General features: G+C 44.6%; 1 protein-coding gene across 1 annotated transcript in view; it reads left to right on the plus strand.

Moving 5' to 3' along the window:
* The window catches only part of RIMS4 (regulating synaptic membrane exocytosis 4), a 47,263-nt gene that overhangs the window by 22,040 nt on the left and 7,726 nt on the right, over positions 1 to 17,497 (plus strand). Inside the window, exon 2 of the mRNA XM_062009200.1 lies at positions 8,807 to 8,948. Coding sequence (XP_061865184.1) covers positions 8,807 to 8,948 — 142 coding nt within the window. The remainder of the gene's footprint in view (positions 1 to 8,806; positions 8,949 to 17,497) is intronic.

Raw genomic sequence — 17,497 nt, forward strand, 5'->3', positions numbered from 1 at the left:
GACTCTACAAATGCTGTGAAAAGATAGCTCTGGGTATAGAGAAAGACCCAAATTCTTCTCTTACAGTGATGCTTTCTAGCTGCCATAGTTCTGTGAAGTCACCTCATTTTCGTGATCCTCTTCTAAATTGAGAGGTTTTCAGCAGCTTGGGCTTGTTCGTATTTCAGGTCCTGGACTTAAGCAACATCCTCAGAGTTATTAATAGTGCAAGATGGAACAGAACTAGGACAGAGTGCTCTGGTTCAACTCACTTGTAATTAAGTAGATACCCTGACCTGGCCTTCATAACTGATGTTGATCAGCTTGTTTTTTTGGTGGGTTTTTAAGTTATCTTGCTCAAGCAAAAAAAAGATGCAGAAGATGAAGAAAGGCCTGGGATATTGTCTGTCCCAGACAGGCAGCTCATCCAGAGATGCCTGGTGCTGCATCTGCAGTCCGCTGCTCATCTGTCCCTCAGGACCTGGGCCTGCTCACCTTTGGGTTTCACTGGAGGCTGCTGGAGGAATGCAGTGCATTTTCTGTATGCATGTGGGCATTGCATTTAATCAGACTGTCCTGCAAAGCATGGCAGATAGAGGGAAGAGAAGGGGGCAGCACGCTCCATTTTCTTATAAAAATAACAAAGCAGAAGCAGCCCTCAGTGAAGCCATTTGGATCCTGCTGCTGCAAACAAAATAGGGACATGGAAAGAATGCTAAAGAGTCAGATCTAGCTGCAAAGAAGTTCCCATGAAATGCTCTGAAAGAAACAAATGTTTTCGTAGTGTTATGGTACTGTGACTTATGGTGAAAAGCTAAACAATTTTTTCTATGGCAGTCAAAAACCTGTTTAAAAATGATTGGCTGTGGAATAGACATTAATCTTTTGGTTTCTTAGCTTTCTCTGCTGTGAGTGAAGGAAAAAAATGTCAAAACTACTTTATTTTCCTGGTTACATATTGGCTGCAGAACTTTTCATTTAGACATTTTCCAATCAGAATTTTGGCCATTTAAATGTTTTTATATAAATGAATTATCAGAAAGGTCAAAAGTAAAAATAGTGTTGTGGGAACTGTTTGTTTTTAACCTCAAAAGGAGGAAAAACTATATCCCTTTTTCCTAGTTGAAGACATGAAAATGGGTGTCTTAAAGGTAGGAAGTGAAATGGATGATTTAGCAGTGCTCACCCAACTGACAAGAGGTGATAACATTGGACTGGGGGTGGAGAGCTGCTAAAATGCAGAGCTGCATTTAAACCACACTGCAGCTCAGACCAGCTTGGAGAAGACACTTGCTGTAGTGGTGGCTGAGGAGCTGGATATCTGGTCTGGATTGCAGGGCTGTTAGGAGCTTAAAAACTGCTGGATGGGGTTTGGCGCTTCCCCTGCCCACAGTGGGGGCATGGGAGAGGTGTGGAGGAGAAATGCTCTTCTAGGGTTATCTCCCTGGGGTGGGAGGGAAGGGTAGGCTGTGCAGGGGAGCATCAGAACTGTTTTTAGCATTTATAGGAAGGAAGAGGAAGAAAGTTAGCTTTGTCCTGCTTAAATTAAGCTACTGTTAGCCTTGAAAAATAGGCTACAGCTTTAGGAAGACTTGCAGGACTCCTGTGCCTTGCACAGCTATGTAACGACTTGCTCTTCGGCCAGAGGAAGTTTTCTGTTGTGCATCTCAATCAGTAGGCAAAGAAGGGAAGACACATTCTGAGACTGCTGCCAGGTGCCTACTTAATAAAAATAACCCTGGGAATTATTTTTGTTTCTCTTTTAATGGTGAGGAAGAAGAAAAAATGGTGGCTTTGGGGGGAGTTAGTTTGATGTGCACCCATCTGGGCACAGGTGTGCCCAGTGCCTGTCAGTGTGGGTGTTATGATGAGAGGAAGCTTTTGTGTGCTAAAATACCACAGTGGCCCCAGAGTAGTAGGATGAGCCAGTGCTATGCTATGGGTGGGAGCTTGGAGGAGATGTCTCACTGGCATCTCCATAGGCTGCCCATGCAGGTAGAGTCTCCTGGCCCTGCTCTGCATTCAGCTGGGGTCGGCAGCTCTCACAGCAGTACAAGTAGTTGTTAATTTTGCCATTTCCTGGCACTCACAATAAGAGTTGACTGACCTTTCCCAGCCCTGTGGATGTACTTAATCTGCACAGATTAAGAATTAAAATGTTGAGTTTTATTTCCAGCCCGCAGAAGATTTTCTGCTTAATTTGGAAGGAAAGGGTGTGATGTCTGAAACTAGGACAAGGGGAATGAAGCAAAGAGCCTGATTAGTGCCCCTGCTTATCCCCAGCCATCTTCTGTCATTTCTGGTGGATTATTCAGGCTGTGATGATAGTGTAGCATGTTCTGGAGCACAGTACAAACTGCCTCTCTTTAGGTGCTCATAATTCACACTCCATTAGGATGTCGATGTAGGGAATACTTGGCAGGATGTCAGAGCTTGCCAGGCATGACAAGATTGAGTTCATCTGGCTAAACTGCATTCTGAAGTGACAATCCAGTATTTATATTTTACTTTTTTTCCCTCAGCAGTAGCATCCTCTTAGGAGAGCAGCATGGCTTGCTCCAAACACAGACAGTGGTGTAAAAGGGTGTGTGATGCCCACCCCGGCAGCTGCTCCACTCAGCGTGTGCCAGGCTAGTGCAGGTGTTGGATATTCATGCAAGGCTGTGGGAAGACTTCTCTCTTTTTCCTTTTGAGGCTGAACAATGGGATTCTCTTACTCATCTCAGAATCGATTCATGGCACATGAATCTTAGCATGTATCTGTAGGGATTCAGTATCTGACTAAACGGAAACCAATCTTTTTAAACCCACTAGGAACAGTAATGCAGTGACAAAGTTTGAGGCAGAGAAGCTAAAGCATTAGCTCTTTTCTCAGAATATTTGAAGATTAGTAGGTAAAATGACCATCACTTCAGCAGTCTCACAGGGTGCTGAGCTGAGACTCCCACTACTGCTTTTTGCCCACAGACATGCTAAAGATCAGTTGTTGGACTTGGAACCCTTCTAATCTCAGCAGGTGAAAATACCCAGATGGGTGCTTGGTGTTTTTCCTTCTTCATTTTCAGCCCCAAAGTGACATACATCATCTTTTCTCTGGGACAGGTCTTCATGGAGAAGAAAGCAAGAACCAACTCTGTTTTTGACCTTAAGGGTGAAGTGTGTGGCCATGGGAAATGAAAGGGATTTTGAAATGGTGTTTGAGCTGAGGATAGAGCAGGCAGATTTGGAATAAACTGCTGCATAGCTTGGGGTATATCCCCTTTGCTGCAGTCAGCTGTTGTCCCACCCAGCCAGACACCCCTGGTACCCCTGGGTGCTGACTGCAGATGCACTCTGCTGTCACAGATGTTTATCCCCCTCATCTTTGCTCATCTCTGCCCCTACATGACCTACAACATGCTCTGAAGGGTACATTGACTCAGTCAGATGGGTTTTTCTGTTTCCCTGCTGGGGTTGTCGATTCTTCATGCTTTATAAGTGCTGCTTTGTACCTGGGCCTCATTTTAGAGCAAGGCAGATAATTCACTTGCAGAGGAACCCAGGTGTGAAGCCAGAGAGCAGGATCTGCCCAGGTCAATACCCTGCAGCATGTGTGGATGCAAATCGATGTGTGCTGCTTGGCTTGGCTAAGAAAAGCAATAGAAATACAGTCTTTTTGCTCAGCCTTGGACTAGTCTTTCCTGAAAAATACAAAATGGTGAACTGTCCAGAGCTTTGCAATAGGAATAAATGAAAGTAAGCATCCAACTGGTTTCCCTTTCTGATTTTCCCCTTGGACCCCAAGGTGAGATTTAGGAAGGAAAAAAAGCCAAACAGGCTGTTTTGCCAGACCTTTGGTGTGCATTGAGTGGCCTGTGTTGGTGCTGTCTGGGCATGTGCTTTGGGTATCAATGTGTTCTGTGCTTGGAAGCAGTTGGTTAATTTAGAAGCAAAGCTGATTGAGTTGAAATTCAATCAGTTCCTGATCTTAGGGTTAAATCAGTGGTCTGTAGCATGTGCATCATACAGTGTTTTCCTTTGTGTTGGTAGCATCCAGCAAATTGAGTGAACACAGGGAGGAAAATGGGAAACAAAAAGGAAAAAGAGAAATAAAGTAGAAGGTAGCTGGATGAGGGCAAAGTAGGCAACAAGAGAGGAGGATGTGAAAGGGTAAAGGTGAAAGGGACACACACTGTGACTCTCAAACATCAATTCAAACATCTAGTGTAGAGTAATTCTGAGTAATAATCATATAAATCATGACCTTGGGGTGAGCTATTGCAGAACTCACATTTTTTTCAAGATCTGATGTCCTCAGAGTGCGGAGAGACCTATCAGTAACAGAAAGGAGGGGCTTCAAGGAGTTGTGTGTTAGACTGATACAGAAAAGGATATGAGGAATGGTGACTCTTTCCTTGGGATAGAGAGAAGGGGACAATGCCACTCTTAGATATTTACTTCCCACCTTAAAGATTAAGGCAAATAGAATTCCTGGTGGCAGTTGGTTCTGTCCCAGGAGTGGCATTGTCCTTGAAGAGCTGCCTCTTGATTTGGTTGATGGCTGAAAATATATTTAAGGAAGGGAATTGTCCAAAGGATGCTCTTCTCTGGGCAGGACACCCTCACAGTCACCCTGCTCCATCCATTACTGAGTTGTCTGGAGGAAACTTTTCATTAGTTGGTCTGATGTAACTCACAGACAGAGTTAAGGGAAACATGATAATGAGATCTAATTAATAAAGAATAAAATTATGGGAATATAATTAATACCAGCCAAGAAAGATTTAGGGAAAATGGGTCTTGTTAGATGTTGTGGATTTTTTTTTCTTCTCTGAGTTTTAGTAGAAGCAGATATCTGGGTAAATGTGATAAGTATGTAAAGGTTCTGTCCTAGAACAACATGACCCTAAAAAATGTGACAGTGGTAAATAGATTAAAAACTTACTTCACATCTCAAAAAGCAGTTGTCAAGGAAAAGCTTCAAAGGCAGGAGACTCTTTTGAAGGCTGGGTGCTAGTCAGTGTTTTCATTTTATTTGGAGCAAGCTGGAGTTTAAACCTCACTTAATTCACAGGCAAGAGGCACATTAGCAGGATAATAATAAGTATTGAGGGTGTGAGAGTTGGTCTTTCCACTGTCTCCTTTCAAATAAAATGGGTTTTCTTAACGTATTTCTTCATGGAACATTCTACAAGGTCATAACAGCAGGACAGGCAGAGAATGCTCAACATCCAGATGAGGTGTGATGCTGCACCAAGGGCTTACTGTGGTCTTGGGAGATGCAAGCAGAAGCAGTGAAGATGAGAGTCCGAACTGATTTTTACCACTATACATGTTTTTGCACTAAAATACAGTCTCCAGTTCTGCTTTGCATGTTCTCAAAGGGACATTTAAAATCTGGAGAGGTTGTTAAAAAGATTCAAGGGCAAGAGGGGGAGGAAAAAAAGCCGGAGCATGAGAAACATAAAGAGCTCAGACTGTTTAACTTGTCAAAAAAGATTGAGAGATGACTGGATTATGCTGCAGAAGAGACTTTATAGCAAGAACACAAAGCAGCCCTCATGGGGAAGGGCTTTAAAAAACCTGATGACTGAAAGCTGAAACTAGACAAACTTAAGTTGTATCTTTAAATGTCAGATAGTAAAATAAACTCACATGCAAATGGCAGATTCTTCATCTCTTGATATCTTCGTATCCAGAGTGCATAGCTTTCTAGAAGATGTTCTTATGCCAAACATAAATTCTTTGGCTGAACAGAGCAACATTTAAGTGCCTGTCAAAGCAGAAAACTTGGCAAAGTGTCTGCTGATCCCTTCTGGTTCCTGGTGTCTGAGATGCTAGATATCTTCAGTCTGGGTGTTTGGGCAAAAAATGTCTTCTTCCCGAGGTCATGCTGAAGCTGAATCTCCCCTTCAGGTGTGTGTTGCCCTGCAGGCTTGACTGGCTGCTTGTCACTTGCTCAACTGGAAAAAGTTCAGGGAGTAAATCTGGAGCACAAGATGTCAGGTAAGGGAGGAGGCACAGCCCCTGTACGATGCTTCATGCTGGCCACAAAGGGTTGCCAGTAGGTGACTATGGCTTGTGAAATTTTGGGTCCACAAGCCAAAAAACAGTTCAGCTTTGTACATATTTCATTTCCTTTCTAGATGTGCTATTTCTTGTCTGCCCATCTCATCTGAGGGGGTTAAAACACTGGTTTTGTAACATGTGAACTATGGGTAAAGTTGGACTAAAGGATTTAAGTGTGAATGATTTAGGAACCTCTGTCCTGTTCCTGATGGCATCTCTGGTGCTTGTACCAATCTTTTCTCCTCTTTCAGTCTTGACTCTAGCTGCAGTGCTTTGGATGGTTGCCTTTTTCGCAAAGCAGGTGCCTTCTCTTCTGCTTAAGGTAAACTTCTGGCAAAAAGAGACTGGAGGGAGGAAAGATTTGTGAGAGATTTCTTGAGAGTAACAGGAGATGGTTTGTGAGATAACAGCAGTCACTGTGCATCCCTACCTGGAAGAGGAGAATTCTTCTCATCTACTCCTATCTTCTTGTTTTCTACAGCGTTTTTTTTTTTCTTTATTTAATAATAATATCCATGTGTTCTGGCTGTGAAAGCAATCAGGAATACTGGAAAACAACTCATACACAGAACCAGCAGTGCAAAGTGTGCTTGTGGTGCTCCAGCTGAAGTTGGCCCGTGTCAGCCGAATCACCTCTCGTGCAGTGCTCTGGTACTGCCCATCTGCACAGTGCTGCCTTTCCTGTCTGTGGGCACTTGAGCTTTATGACACTAGCTTTGAATCGGGAGGTGGCTGATGGCTTTAGAACAACCCAAAGTTGTTGCCTCTTTCATCTGACCCAAGACTCTTGTTTGTTGCCAGCTGTGGATGCTGAGTCTTCTGAGTATCTCTTTAGACTGGGGAAATGAGAGTTTTCTAACCAGATGTTGCATAGTTGGGCAGCTGGGTGGTTTTGTTTCTTACATTTATGTTGTTTGCTGCTTTGACTGTGGCTGCCTGCCAAGGCTCTTGTAAGGCTCAACCTAGAAGGCACAGAAGGATGAGTGTTCTGAGTGCACACATGAAGGAGGGGTGGACATTGATGGGTGTAGATGACTAAGACATTGTTTATGGAGATAAATGTGAGACAAATTAAATGGACCATCAAGTCTGCTCACAAGGCCCTGGGATGCTCTCTTGAGAGGAACCTAGAAACCCCATCAGAGGATGCAGCAAGCTGTGAAAGGCTTGTAGGCAGTGCCTCGAAGGGAACTGTTCTGCAGTGGAGGGGGAAGTAGGCATGGCTGTTTCATGAAGCTTTACTTTTATTGATGCCTATGTTATTATTCTTGCCTGAAGGTTTGGATTTTGAAAGCAGTTAAAAATATGTTTTGTGTTTGTGTAACTTCCTGATTTATACCATGTGCTTCATACACTGCTCTAGGCACACAAACAATACAAACTGTAGTTAATGTTAACCCACACCATGCGTATTCCATCCTGTCAGCCCGCGGGGATGTGCAGACACGTGCTGCACCATATGTGGGGGCAGCAGCTGGTGCAGAGCCCTGGGGCCAAGGCATTTACCCAGTTGGAAACCTCATTACAGCAGAGGAAAAGAAACTTTATAGAAGATTTTTTGCCTTTACATTTCAGTGTAGGTATCATTTGAGAGGTAGGATAGGAAGCATTTACAGTATCTTACTGATGTATATGGGTTTTTATAAAGTGCGTGTTCACACCAAGATCCAAAGAAAAGTGGTTTTGGACAAGCAGCTTGCTATACAGATAACAATGTTCTAGGTATTTTAGACAGGTGGTTCTTCTCATATTTCCACAGTATTTGTGAAAGATTTATTTTCTCTAATACTTCAGGATCCTGAGTTTTCTAGACTCAATAGCTGGATCATTTCTTTTCCAGAGTGATGCTCAAAAAGCTAGTGGGTTTCTGAGAGCATTGTGGGTCAGAGACTTGAATTCAGGTTAATGTGTAGGCACCTTTAAAGGTTTTAGATAATTCTGTTCAGAGTTTTTGTTCAGAAAACCTGAACAGGTGTGCTTCAGGATGAGTGCTTTGTGTGGGGTGAAATCTGGAGCTTCCTAACACCAGCTAAAGCAATTAATAGTAATGGTATTCATTACATATTCATTACATAACGTGGTTTGTTCCGAGAAACAGACTGCTAGAGATGGAGGATGAAAATAGCAGCTGTTAATTTCAGAGGGCTGAGCCTCTGAAGGCTGCACCCAGGAGGAACCAGAACCTACTTAATTCCCGTTGCAATGTGGCCGAGGGTGTGTATGAAGGGGAATAGTCCTCTCCAGGGTTTTCCACTGCTGGTGCCTTTCCAGCTGCCACGAAGAAATGTTTTGGTTGTGCCCAGCTATTTTCCTATGACCCACCCTGAGAAGGCTCTTGCTTTAAGGCAGCACCAGAGCTGCTGTGGCTTTTTCCTCTCATCTTCTCCCTTGATGCTCACCAGGAGCTGCGGCTCTTTGCTGCTCCACATGGTGTGAGGCAGCAGCGTGGGATGTAGGAAATGTTTAGAGGCATGGGCAGGCTGTACACCTCAGCTGTGTTCCCACACTCCATGTACAGCCAGCTTGTCTGTCTGCATGCACCTGTGCTCAATGCATAATGAACTGGTATGAATGGCTGGAGTAGGTAGGGTGGTATGTATGTTTTGAGCTTCTGCTGGGGCACTGCCTTTGTTTCAGAGGTGACTGGGAGCTGCTGAGGAACAAAACACCATGTGAGTGCAAAGTGGTGCCTGGCTGCCAGATGCCAGGCTGATCTTCTGAAATGTTGCAGAGGCTCTGGGAACAGTCTCTGACTGCCTTTTCTCCCCTTTTTTCCTAGATGGGGATGGTCGGAGACTCAAAGGAGCCATCCAGAGGAGCACAGAAACTGGGCTGGCTGTCGAAATGCCCAGCCGGACCGTCCGTCAAGCCAGCCATGAGTCCATCGAGGACAGCATGAACAGCTATGGCTCAGAGGGAAAGTAAGTCATTGAAAGGCAGCTGGGTAATCACTGGTGGGATGCACTGTTCTTACCCCTATTCATTTTCCTCCGCTGTGATAGATGATGCATTTGTCTGACTTGCTATGCTGCAGGTGTGCTGCCCATTCACTTAGAGTGGATCTCTCAGCCTGCATAGCTGGCACATACTGTAACTGTTTATATACTTTTTTTTTAGTGTCCTCATCATTCTGAGCTGAAGCAGATACCCATTACTTTCAACTGCTTTGCCTTTAGAAGAATAATGCAGGGGGAATAGCTGAGGCTCATTACTGGTAGTAAATTGTAAGCCAGTAGGTTTTAATGTTGCACAATAGTTGCCTGTCTTCCTTGTTTCAAAATAGTCTTTTGATTTGGAGCTGAGGAAGAAAAGTGACAAGGTGCTGGAAAGGATGAAAACAGTAAAATAATCATTCTGATAGCAAAGCACATGTTTGGAAGCCTGTGTATACTTTTGGTAGCACAGTTTGTTTTACTTCATCCGAGTCAGCATCCTAAAAGAATGCATTTTAGAAACAGTTTTTGACCCCAACATGCTTTAAGCCACAATGCAAAGCAGAGGGATCCTTAGGTCAGAACTGTGAGGAGTGACTTGTCTCCCATTCAGGTTCCTGTACTTCAATTATTTGAAGCCACATATAGAGATCATAATAATTTTATTAAGATGACTGTTCATGGGAATCTTTCCAGGTGAAAAAGCCCCAGTATTTAAAAAAGGAGGTAATATATACTATTAGATTCCGTGCTTCTAGGTATGAGGCCAAAATGTTTGTGTACCTAAAATGTGCTCTGTTTAAGCCAAGCACCAGACTTGGCGTCGCTTTGTGCACTCTCTCTAGTCGTATGTGATATTCCAAGTACACCACCCTGCTCAGATGCCAGGGTAGTCCAAAGGCACTCTCAATTAATGGGATTCTGGTGTTAAATAAGTTACAGGCTGTAAATTAAGAGAGACTTTCTTTAGCTTTAGAAGTAGGCTAATCCTGGAAAGGCATCACAGATCTGTGCTGAAGGTTGGAAATAGTAATGAGGCACAGGCTGCGATAGCAATCTCGTCACTCGAAAGCTGTGATGTACCTTATCTCTTCCGTGAGCTGCTGTCTCCAGGGGAATATTCCTGCTACACCAGCACAGGTCTGTGGCTTGGAGTTCTGCCTCCACTACAAGATGCAGAGAATTAATGATTACGTTCAGTCCCTTGGCAATGTGGGGCAAGAATCTGCTTTCATACAGAGTAGAAATATTTCCTTTTTATATTTACATAGCTTACCCTCCTGGGAAGGGGTGTAATTCTCCACAAAGGTCTGTATTCTCTATTTGCATACGCTGGCTGCTTTGACTGGGCTTTTCTAGAGAGAGAATATTTCTCCCAACACAATGTTGCACCCATATAAGTGCTGGTTTACCCTGAAGGCAAGCATCATGTAGCTATCATAGCTCAGCAAAGGAGGAAACAATCCTGTCTTGCAGTCATATGTCTTTATTAGAACAAGCCTAACATTTGGTAATCCAACCTCCAGCCCTGGCAGAATGTCTTCACCAGCCTCTCTGCCAGGAATGGGACAATTTCTCCTGTTCTCTGAAAAGTGGGATTAAGTGGTTCCTGGAAGCTTTGTTCTTAGGTGGGATAAGTGATCTCCTGTGGAAAGCCGTTTGGAATTGCAGCTATCTGGGTTGAGCCACAAGTGATAAGCAAACAGGACCCAGAGAACAAAAAGCTAAAAGGGCTCTATTCTCTTGAAACATAGTGGGAGGGTAGTTCCTCTGCTTTCTTTTTCATCAGCAAAGAAAGGGATTGTTTGGGGAATAGTTTTGAGGGACAGAAATGTATTCTGCTAAATCAGTTTTCTCTTGACCTCTGTGTTTTGCTGTAGCTGTATTCCCAGGGAGGCAAAAATGAAGATTGATGTGAATGTGTTAGCAAGTTTGTTTTCTGTTTAATGCTGTATTTGTGACTGGTGCAGATACTCCTAGCCAGAGACAGTTTTCACTAGTGACTGTCAAAAACCTGCTTTTCAGCAAGACAAGGTTGCTCTTGTTCTTCCTCCCCATAAATCTCTTCAGTATGGTTACACAGGGCAGAAAATAGATTCAAAACCTGATATTCCAAGAAGGCTTGTTTCTCAACTTCATGTGTTTTTATAATGCTTTTCAATTTAAGGACTAAAGGGATAACTTCCGAAGGTGACACTCTGAAATGATGAAAGATACGGTGAAACTTTGCTGCAGAAGGCCCAAACACCTGCTCTCTGTCCCAGAAATGTGACCTTCAGAAGTGATGCTCCTTGCCTGCTTTGATGTTTGTTGTGGTGAGCCAGTGGCAGGCAGCTACAGCTGCTCTGTGCCACTGCAAACTGTTGCAGTTGAAGAATTGTCTGTAGTACATGATTTTTAAGCAGTGCTGCCTTTCATCAGGGCCTGACATGCAGTTGGGTTATTTTTTTACAGAGAGGCTTATTATGTAGGGATGTACTTCTCAGATATGCTGGGCCCTCCTTCAACAATATATTCCCTTTAGGGTTTTATCAGAATATGAATACTGAGGATTAGCTGCTGTAAAAGATGCATCTCCAGGACTTTAAGCTCCTCCAGCATGCCAGTAAGTGCTGGCAGTGTCAACACACTGCTTCGTTTAATTTTTTGCCATACAAAAAGTCCCCCAGCTGTATTATCCAGCTTTTATACTGCACAGTGGTTGTGCAATACTGGAGGAAATGGATATAATAAAGCTCCATGTGAGGCTTCATAGAAGGGAAAGGTGATACTTATTCTAAACAAAACTGTTCTCAGTCATTCAGCCTTCTAGGTTTCACTCACTCTCACCATGCCATGCAGGCACCAAGCCTCCTGCTTCCAGGTGCTCTAGCCAAGCTTTGTTTCATGCTGTAGGGAGGACAGGAACACCATCTGTCAGACCCTCACTATGTCTTCTGAGTTGTTCTTCACAACAGATTGGTCCTTGGACTATTTTTTTCCCCACTTTCTAGGATTTAACTGTTGCTATGATCTTTCGCTTTGGGATCTGCTCTTTTTGGTTCCTTGTTTTGGAGGATCTTTCTGACCTCAGTCTCCTTTCAGAGAGGCTGTGGAAGTGATATGCTGTCTAACCTTGCTGTCATCCTCCTGTTGTTGGAGGACAGCTCTGCTGCTGACAGGTTGGTTGTGCTTTCACACACACAGATGTTTCCATTCATAATTCATCCAGACCAATCTTAGTACTGGTTACAAATCTCTACAGCAGTGAGTAGTTTCTTCTATGTATGTGCTTAAAAATCGGCATGAGAAGACAGTTACTGTAGCAAATGCCTACTAGGTAGTCTCAGGACACTAAGATTACTGCAAGGGTGAAATTCCAAATGCAGAAATAACTCCCAAACAGACCCCTGAGATTCCACAGAGCTGCAGCTCCATCCTGACTCTTGCACAACCTACATCTTGTGTTGGTTGGGTTTAGCAGCAGCTGCAAGAGACCATGTACAATGTTCAGAAAGCAATAGATTCTGGTCTTTTGTGTAACTTGTTTCATCCAACCAGTTTTCTTTCTGATAGTGGAGCAGAAAACCAAAAATGGACCCGGAGCAAAAGACTGGTAGCTGCCATAATTCCTGATAAGTGGTATTTGTCACTCTGTTCTTGTTGGCTACAACAAGATGATTAATTTATGGAGAGCTAAGGTTCAGAAAAGCACAGCAGGTAATGACTAGCAAAGACTGCGGAACACTCTTGCAGTATCTGAACTGAGCAGGAAAGCAACCTGTTGGTAGCCAGATCATCTCTCCCTTCCTGTCATGAGGGCAGCAGCAGCCAAGTCCCACCTGAAGCTGCTGCCATGATGAGGGCTGGAGGCAGGATGCAGCCTGGCATGTGTGTAAGGACATCCTATGCTTCTCTGCTTCCTTCTGTCTCCTGCTGTTCCTGCAACGCTACACAGCAATAACTAAGAGGAAACTGGAGAAAATACTGGCCTGGCTTGTGACCATATGGCTATGGGTAGATTCACTTTCCTTCACCAAAAATTATCTGTTGTCATTTGAGAATTAGCAAAAGAATTGGTTCCTCAAGGCAGCATTCAGGAGACTGACATCGTATCTATTCACTGAGGGCCTCTCTCCTGGGGGTAGGCAGGGATGACAGTGACAAAGACACTTCCAGACTTTTCTGGCTAATTATCTGTAGGGCTGTCCTTTTAAATAAGCCCTTTTTAGAATTGTAACAAAATGTGGAGTTAATGTTCAGGCTGTAAGAAATCAAAGCATTTCAAGATGGAAGCCAGGAAAGGCATGGAGATTGTTTCTGTAATATGCCAAGCAATTAGTCATTTCAGCAACAGCACATCCTTTTGTGCTGTTAAGCTTGACCAGCACAGCTCAGAGAGGAAGTGACCTTGAGAGCTGTAGTTACAGCATTAAGTACAGTGAATCCCACCTTCAGGAACCTCTTGGGAAGAGACAGAATGGCTCTGAAGGCAGGTAGCTGTCTTCAATTCAATGCATCTGAGATGACTAGTGATTGCTAAAAATGAAGCTAGCCTGGTAAGGTGGGGAAGGGAAAGGAGGAGGTCTTTGTACATCACTCACTGCATAGTTTTTATAGCACTGTTGAGGTGGCAGAATTCATACAGCAGAAGGAATCGGATACAGCAGCAGAGTACAGTGTGTTACAGCACATACGACAGCACGTCACAGGGCTAAAAATGATACAGAAAGTGGAATGGCCAGGAAAGAAGCAGAACTTAGTGAGAGGCAAAGACTGGGGATATTGCCTGATAAGGAGGAGGTGTGTGGCTGGTGGGGTTAGGTTGGGGTTGGGTCCTGCAGGGATAGATGCTCAGGGTAAGTCTTTCCAGCTAAGGTGAAGGTTCCTGCAGCATTCACGTCGACAGGGTGTGGGGCTGTGTGCCCAGTCTCTTGATGAGGTTGTCAGATGTGTATTGCATTAATAATTCCTCATGTGCACCATAAATGCTTTAAAGATGGGGCAGTGGACATTAAATTAGCCAGTTCTGCCTTCCTCCTTAACTGATAGGTATCTACTTGGCTGCTGCGTGTAAGATGCAATTTAAAAGACCTTAACATGCAATATGGATGAGTGTGATTGTTACACAGTACATTACTGCTCCCTGAGATTGCAGTTCTGATGGGGTTTTTTAATGCTCAAATAAAATAACTGTCAAATATGTTATCAGTCTCAGAGGACATCCCCCCTCCTTTCTGAACGAGGGAAGTGTGTGTTGCTGTGCCTGGTTTTTAAAGGCAGAGCTGCAGAACTCAGCTTTGCATTAGACATCTAGCAAGTTTGGTAGTTCACCTCTGCAAGTCAAACCATTCAGCTGCAGGGCTGTGTTTAGGCAACTTGGTTATTAATTTCAACTTCATGCCCTAAGAGTACAAAAGTCTTTTACAAAATACTGGCAAGAACAGAGCAACGTTTTCAGAAGCCAGAACCCAAACACATCCCATTATGTACTAGACACAGTGGAGCAGCTCTTTAAGAGGGTATCACTTCTGAAGGCAAATAGGTGGTTCTGTGAATAGTGTGAGTAAATCCATGAAAAGCAGAAAAAGAAATCTTACCTTCTGAAAACAGCTGTTCTCTAAATGGCTCTGTTGAAGCTATCTGGCTTCGCCATTACCCCACCTGGCTGAACCCACAGCAGAGGAGCAGTGGGATCTGCACAAGTCACGCTGTGCAGGTGTCAGAGAGAGGCAGTAATGGGGATGTGGTCCAAGGGGATACACACAGCAAGTCTTTCGGGTGTTGTTCCTAGTCTGTGAAGGAAGCAGGAGATGAATACCTCCCTCTGCATTTCTTCTGCACACACAGCAGCCAGTGCTGTGGCCGTTACGAGCTGGTACAATTGAGATCAGTCTCAAAATCTTGTAAGATAGAATTAAACAGTGCCATTTTAAGGGTGAAAGAAAGGAAACGGGCTGGTCTGTGCACTGAACTGGTAACTCTTAACTCAAGCTCAGTCATGCTGAAGGTGTGTAAAGAGAAAGGGCTTGGAAAAAGATGAGGCAGGCTTGGAAGAAGATTTGGAAAGAAAAAGTAAAGCCCAAGAGTAAATTCTTCTAGGGAGAGTTTTTAAGACCAGATTAGACAAGCAGCTGTCCCAAATGATGTAAATAAGGCTGTTCTGGCCTTGGGATGTGGATGTGGACTGGGTGACCTCTGGAGATACCTTTTTACTGTAGCTCCTGCCAGTTTCACAAGGATTTGACAAGCTGATTGTGCAGACACTTGCAGCAGCATAATGATATACCTGGCATCCAGAGTCCCAGAAGCAATTTAAAAATAGATTTAGAAAAGAGGTCGGACAAACTCCACATGGACAGGGAGAGAAATTAATGACACGTTTCCCTTCAATGTGTCTGTGCTATTACACACTCTGCATGCTGATGTGCAGCCAGTGACAGAGCCTGAGCAGAGCCATGGATGTGGTAGGAGAGGGAGCAGCACAGGTACTCTGACTGGTCTTTGTGCCACTTTTGTATTGACATCAAGCATTATGCAGCTAGGCATTCAAACCTTGATCAGTTTACAAGCCAGCTGTGGTAAAGTTAGTTCTCCATCTGAACATCTGTGTAGAGTAGCCATGAAGGAACCCGCTGCATGATGCTCTGTGGAGAGGAAGGACACGGAGCTTTGCAAGGGGATAGGTCGGGAAATGCTGCTACCTTGAAAGAGCAAAGAATCAAGCAGCTGGCAAAGAGCCTTTAAGCCACTCTTAAATGACACTCCAGAGGACAGATTTCATCTGCTGTGAGCCGTGACATGCAGTGCAGGAGCAGTCTTCAGAGACTGCTGCACACATTTCCTAAATCATCAGGATTATGAAGGCTGTGCATAAAAAAAGAACATCTAGGCAATCTCAGCCCCAGTTTGAGCACACGGTTCTGAAGACTGAGTGAACACACTGGTTTATTCTGCATATAAATATGTCACAAAAGAACTACATGGTTTATGCAGCCACGTTTTTCACGAGGTAGGTCACGGTCCTGAGGTACATGTTCTGCATGGGGATGGCTCCCCGGTTGGGCTCAGGGCTCTGCCTGCCCACTGCTGCCTTGCAGGACTGTGTCTGCGGGGTCTTGTCTCCCTCTCGTGGGTGTCCAGACGACTGCAATAAGAGCAGATGTCCCCTGCTTGTCCCCGGGTGTCCGTGCTGCCCCGTGGATGCTTCTGCATGGTGTGGAAGCATCTCTGCTAGCTGGCTGCTGTGCCTGGGACAGGCTGGGCTTCGAAATAGTTCTTTTATCCATGTGTCTGAAATGGGCTTTGCAGCCTGTGCTGAGCCTTGGGGTGGAGCTGGTAACTGTGCAAACAACATTGATGTCCATGTGGGTTTCTGCTGATGCTTCTCTGCAGTGGTGGGCTCGGGATCAATAGTATCCAGAAACCCATCCTGCTGCTGCCCCTGCTCTGCCTCCTTACCTCCAGGACCATGTTCTGTGGGTCCTCCAGCAAAATGCCCTTCATTTGTCCTTGAGAACCTGGAGGTGTCACTGACCTCCCTGTGCTCCCCCTGGGCCTTCAGGTCAATAAGAGTCACATTCAAATTACAATCAATTCCACAGCAAACCTCTGTAACCTTTAACTTCATTAAAGTCATTCTCATTCAGCTGTGGCAAAGCAGAGGAACAGAGAAGAGAGAACTGATTTATTTTTCCTGCTCAAAAGGCTGTACTGGCCTCACTCAGAGGAAGATTTGTGCCCTTTGGACAAAAGGCTGACAAGTGTCACTTGTTAATCCTTTCTGCCTGTGGCTGCTTGTCAGCAGATGGTCCTGCTGCAGCCCCTGCTCCTGGGGCATTGCTGGTTATGACAGTTGCTGTTTGCAAGTCAGCTGCAAAATGCTCCCTCTTTGTTTCTCCAGCTATTTTTAGCAGTTCTTTTTAGATGGCAATAAAACAGAAGACATCTTGTAGTGGTGATAACCAGGTTGTAGTCATGTCTCACCTTAAGAGGGAGGTCTGGTTGATGATGGGAAGGGAAGGGCTTTCCAGAGGCACTCCAGGGCATGTGAAACCACTCATCTGGCTGTCACCCAAGATGGAGCTGCCAGTGTCACCTGCCCTGGGTCCCTTTGTGGGCACATCTTCCTGCCAGCACATCCAGCCTGTGGTGCTTCAGCTGGATGGATGGCTGCTGAATCAAGGGCAGATGAGGAATGACTTGGTTTCTTTAGAGCTCGGTCAGGAAAAGTCTTCTGAGCCTGCAGCATGCAGCAGAGTGACAGGGGAGGGCTCTTGGGAGCACTAGGGCTGTGTTTAAAGACCTGAAAGAAGTCCTAGTCATCCCTGGAGCTTTGTTCCTCCCTTCAGCTTCAAGCAAAGCAAGTCTGTCCCACCAATCTCAGAATCACACTGTATGCAGCCCCCTCACCTCGACATCCCAGCCTCTGTCTGAGCATTTGACAGTCAGAGCTTACTGAGCTGGGTTTGAACATCCTAAATTTAGCTGATGCAGCTAAATGGTTCCTGCTGTTTCTAATTCACATTCATACTAGATTTCTGCAGTTTTATTTTCCC

The sequence above is a fragment of the Colius striatus genome, chromosome 16, assembly GCF_028858725.1.
Source record: "Colius striatus isolate bColStr4 chromosome 16, bColStr4.1.hap1, whole genome shotgun sequence".
Taxonomy (NCBI): Eukaryota; Metazoa; Chordata; class Aves; order Coliiformes; family Coliidae; genus Colius; species Colius striatus.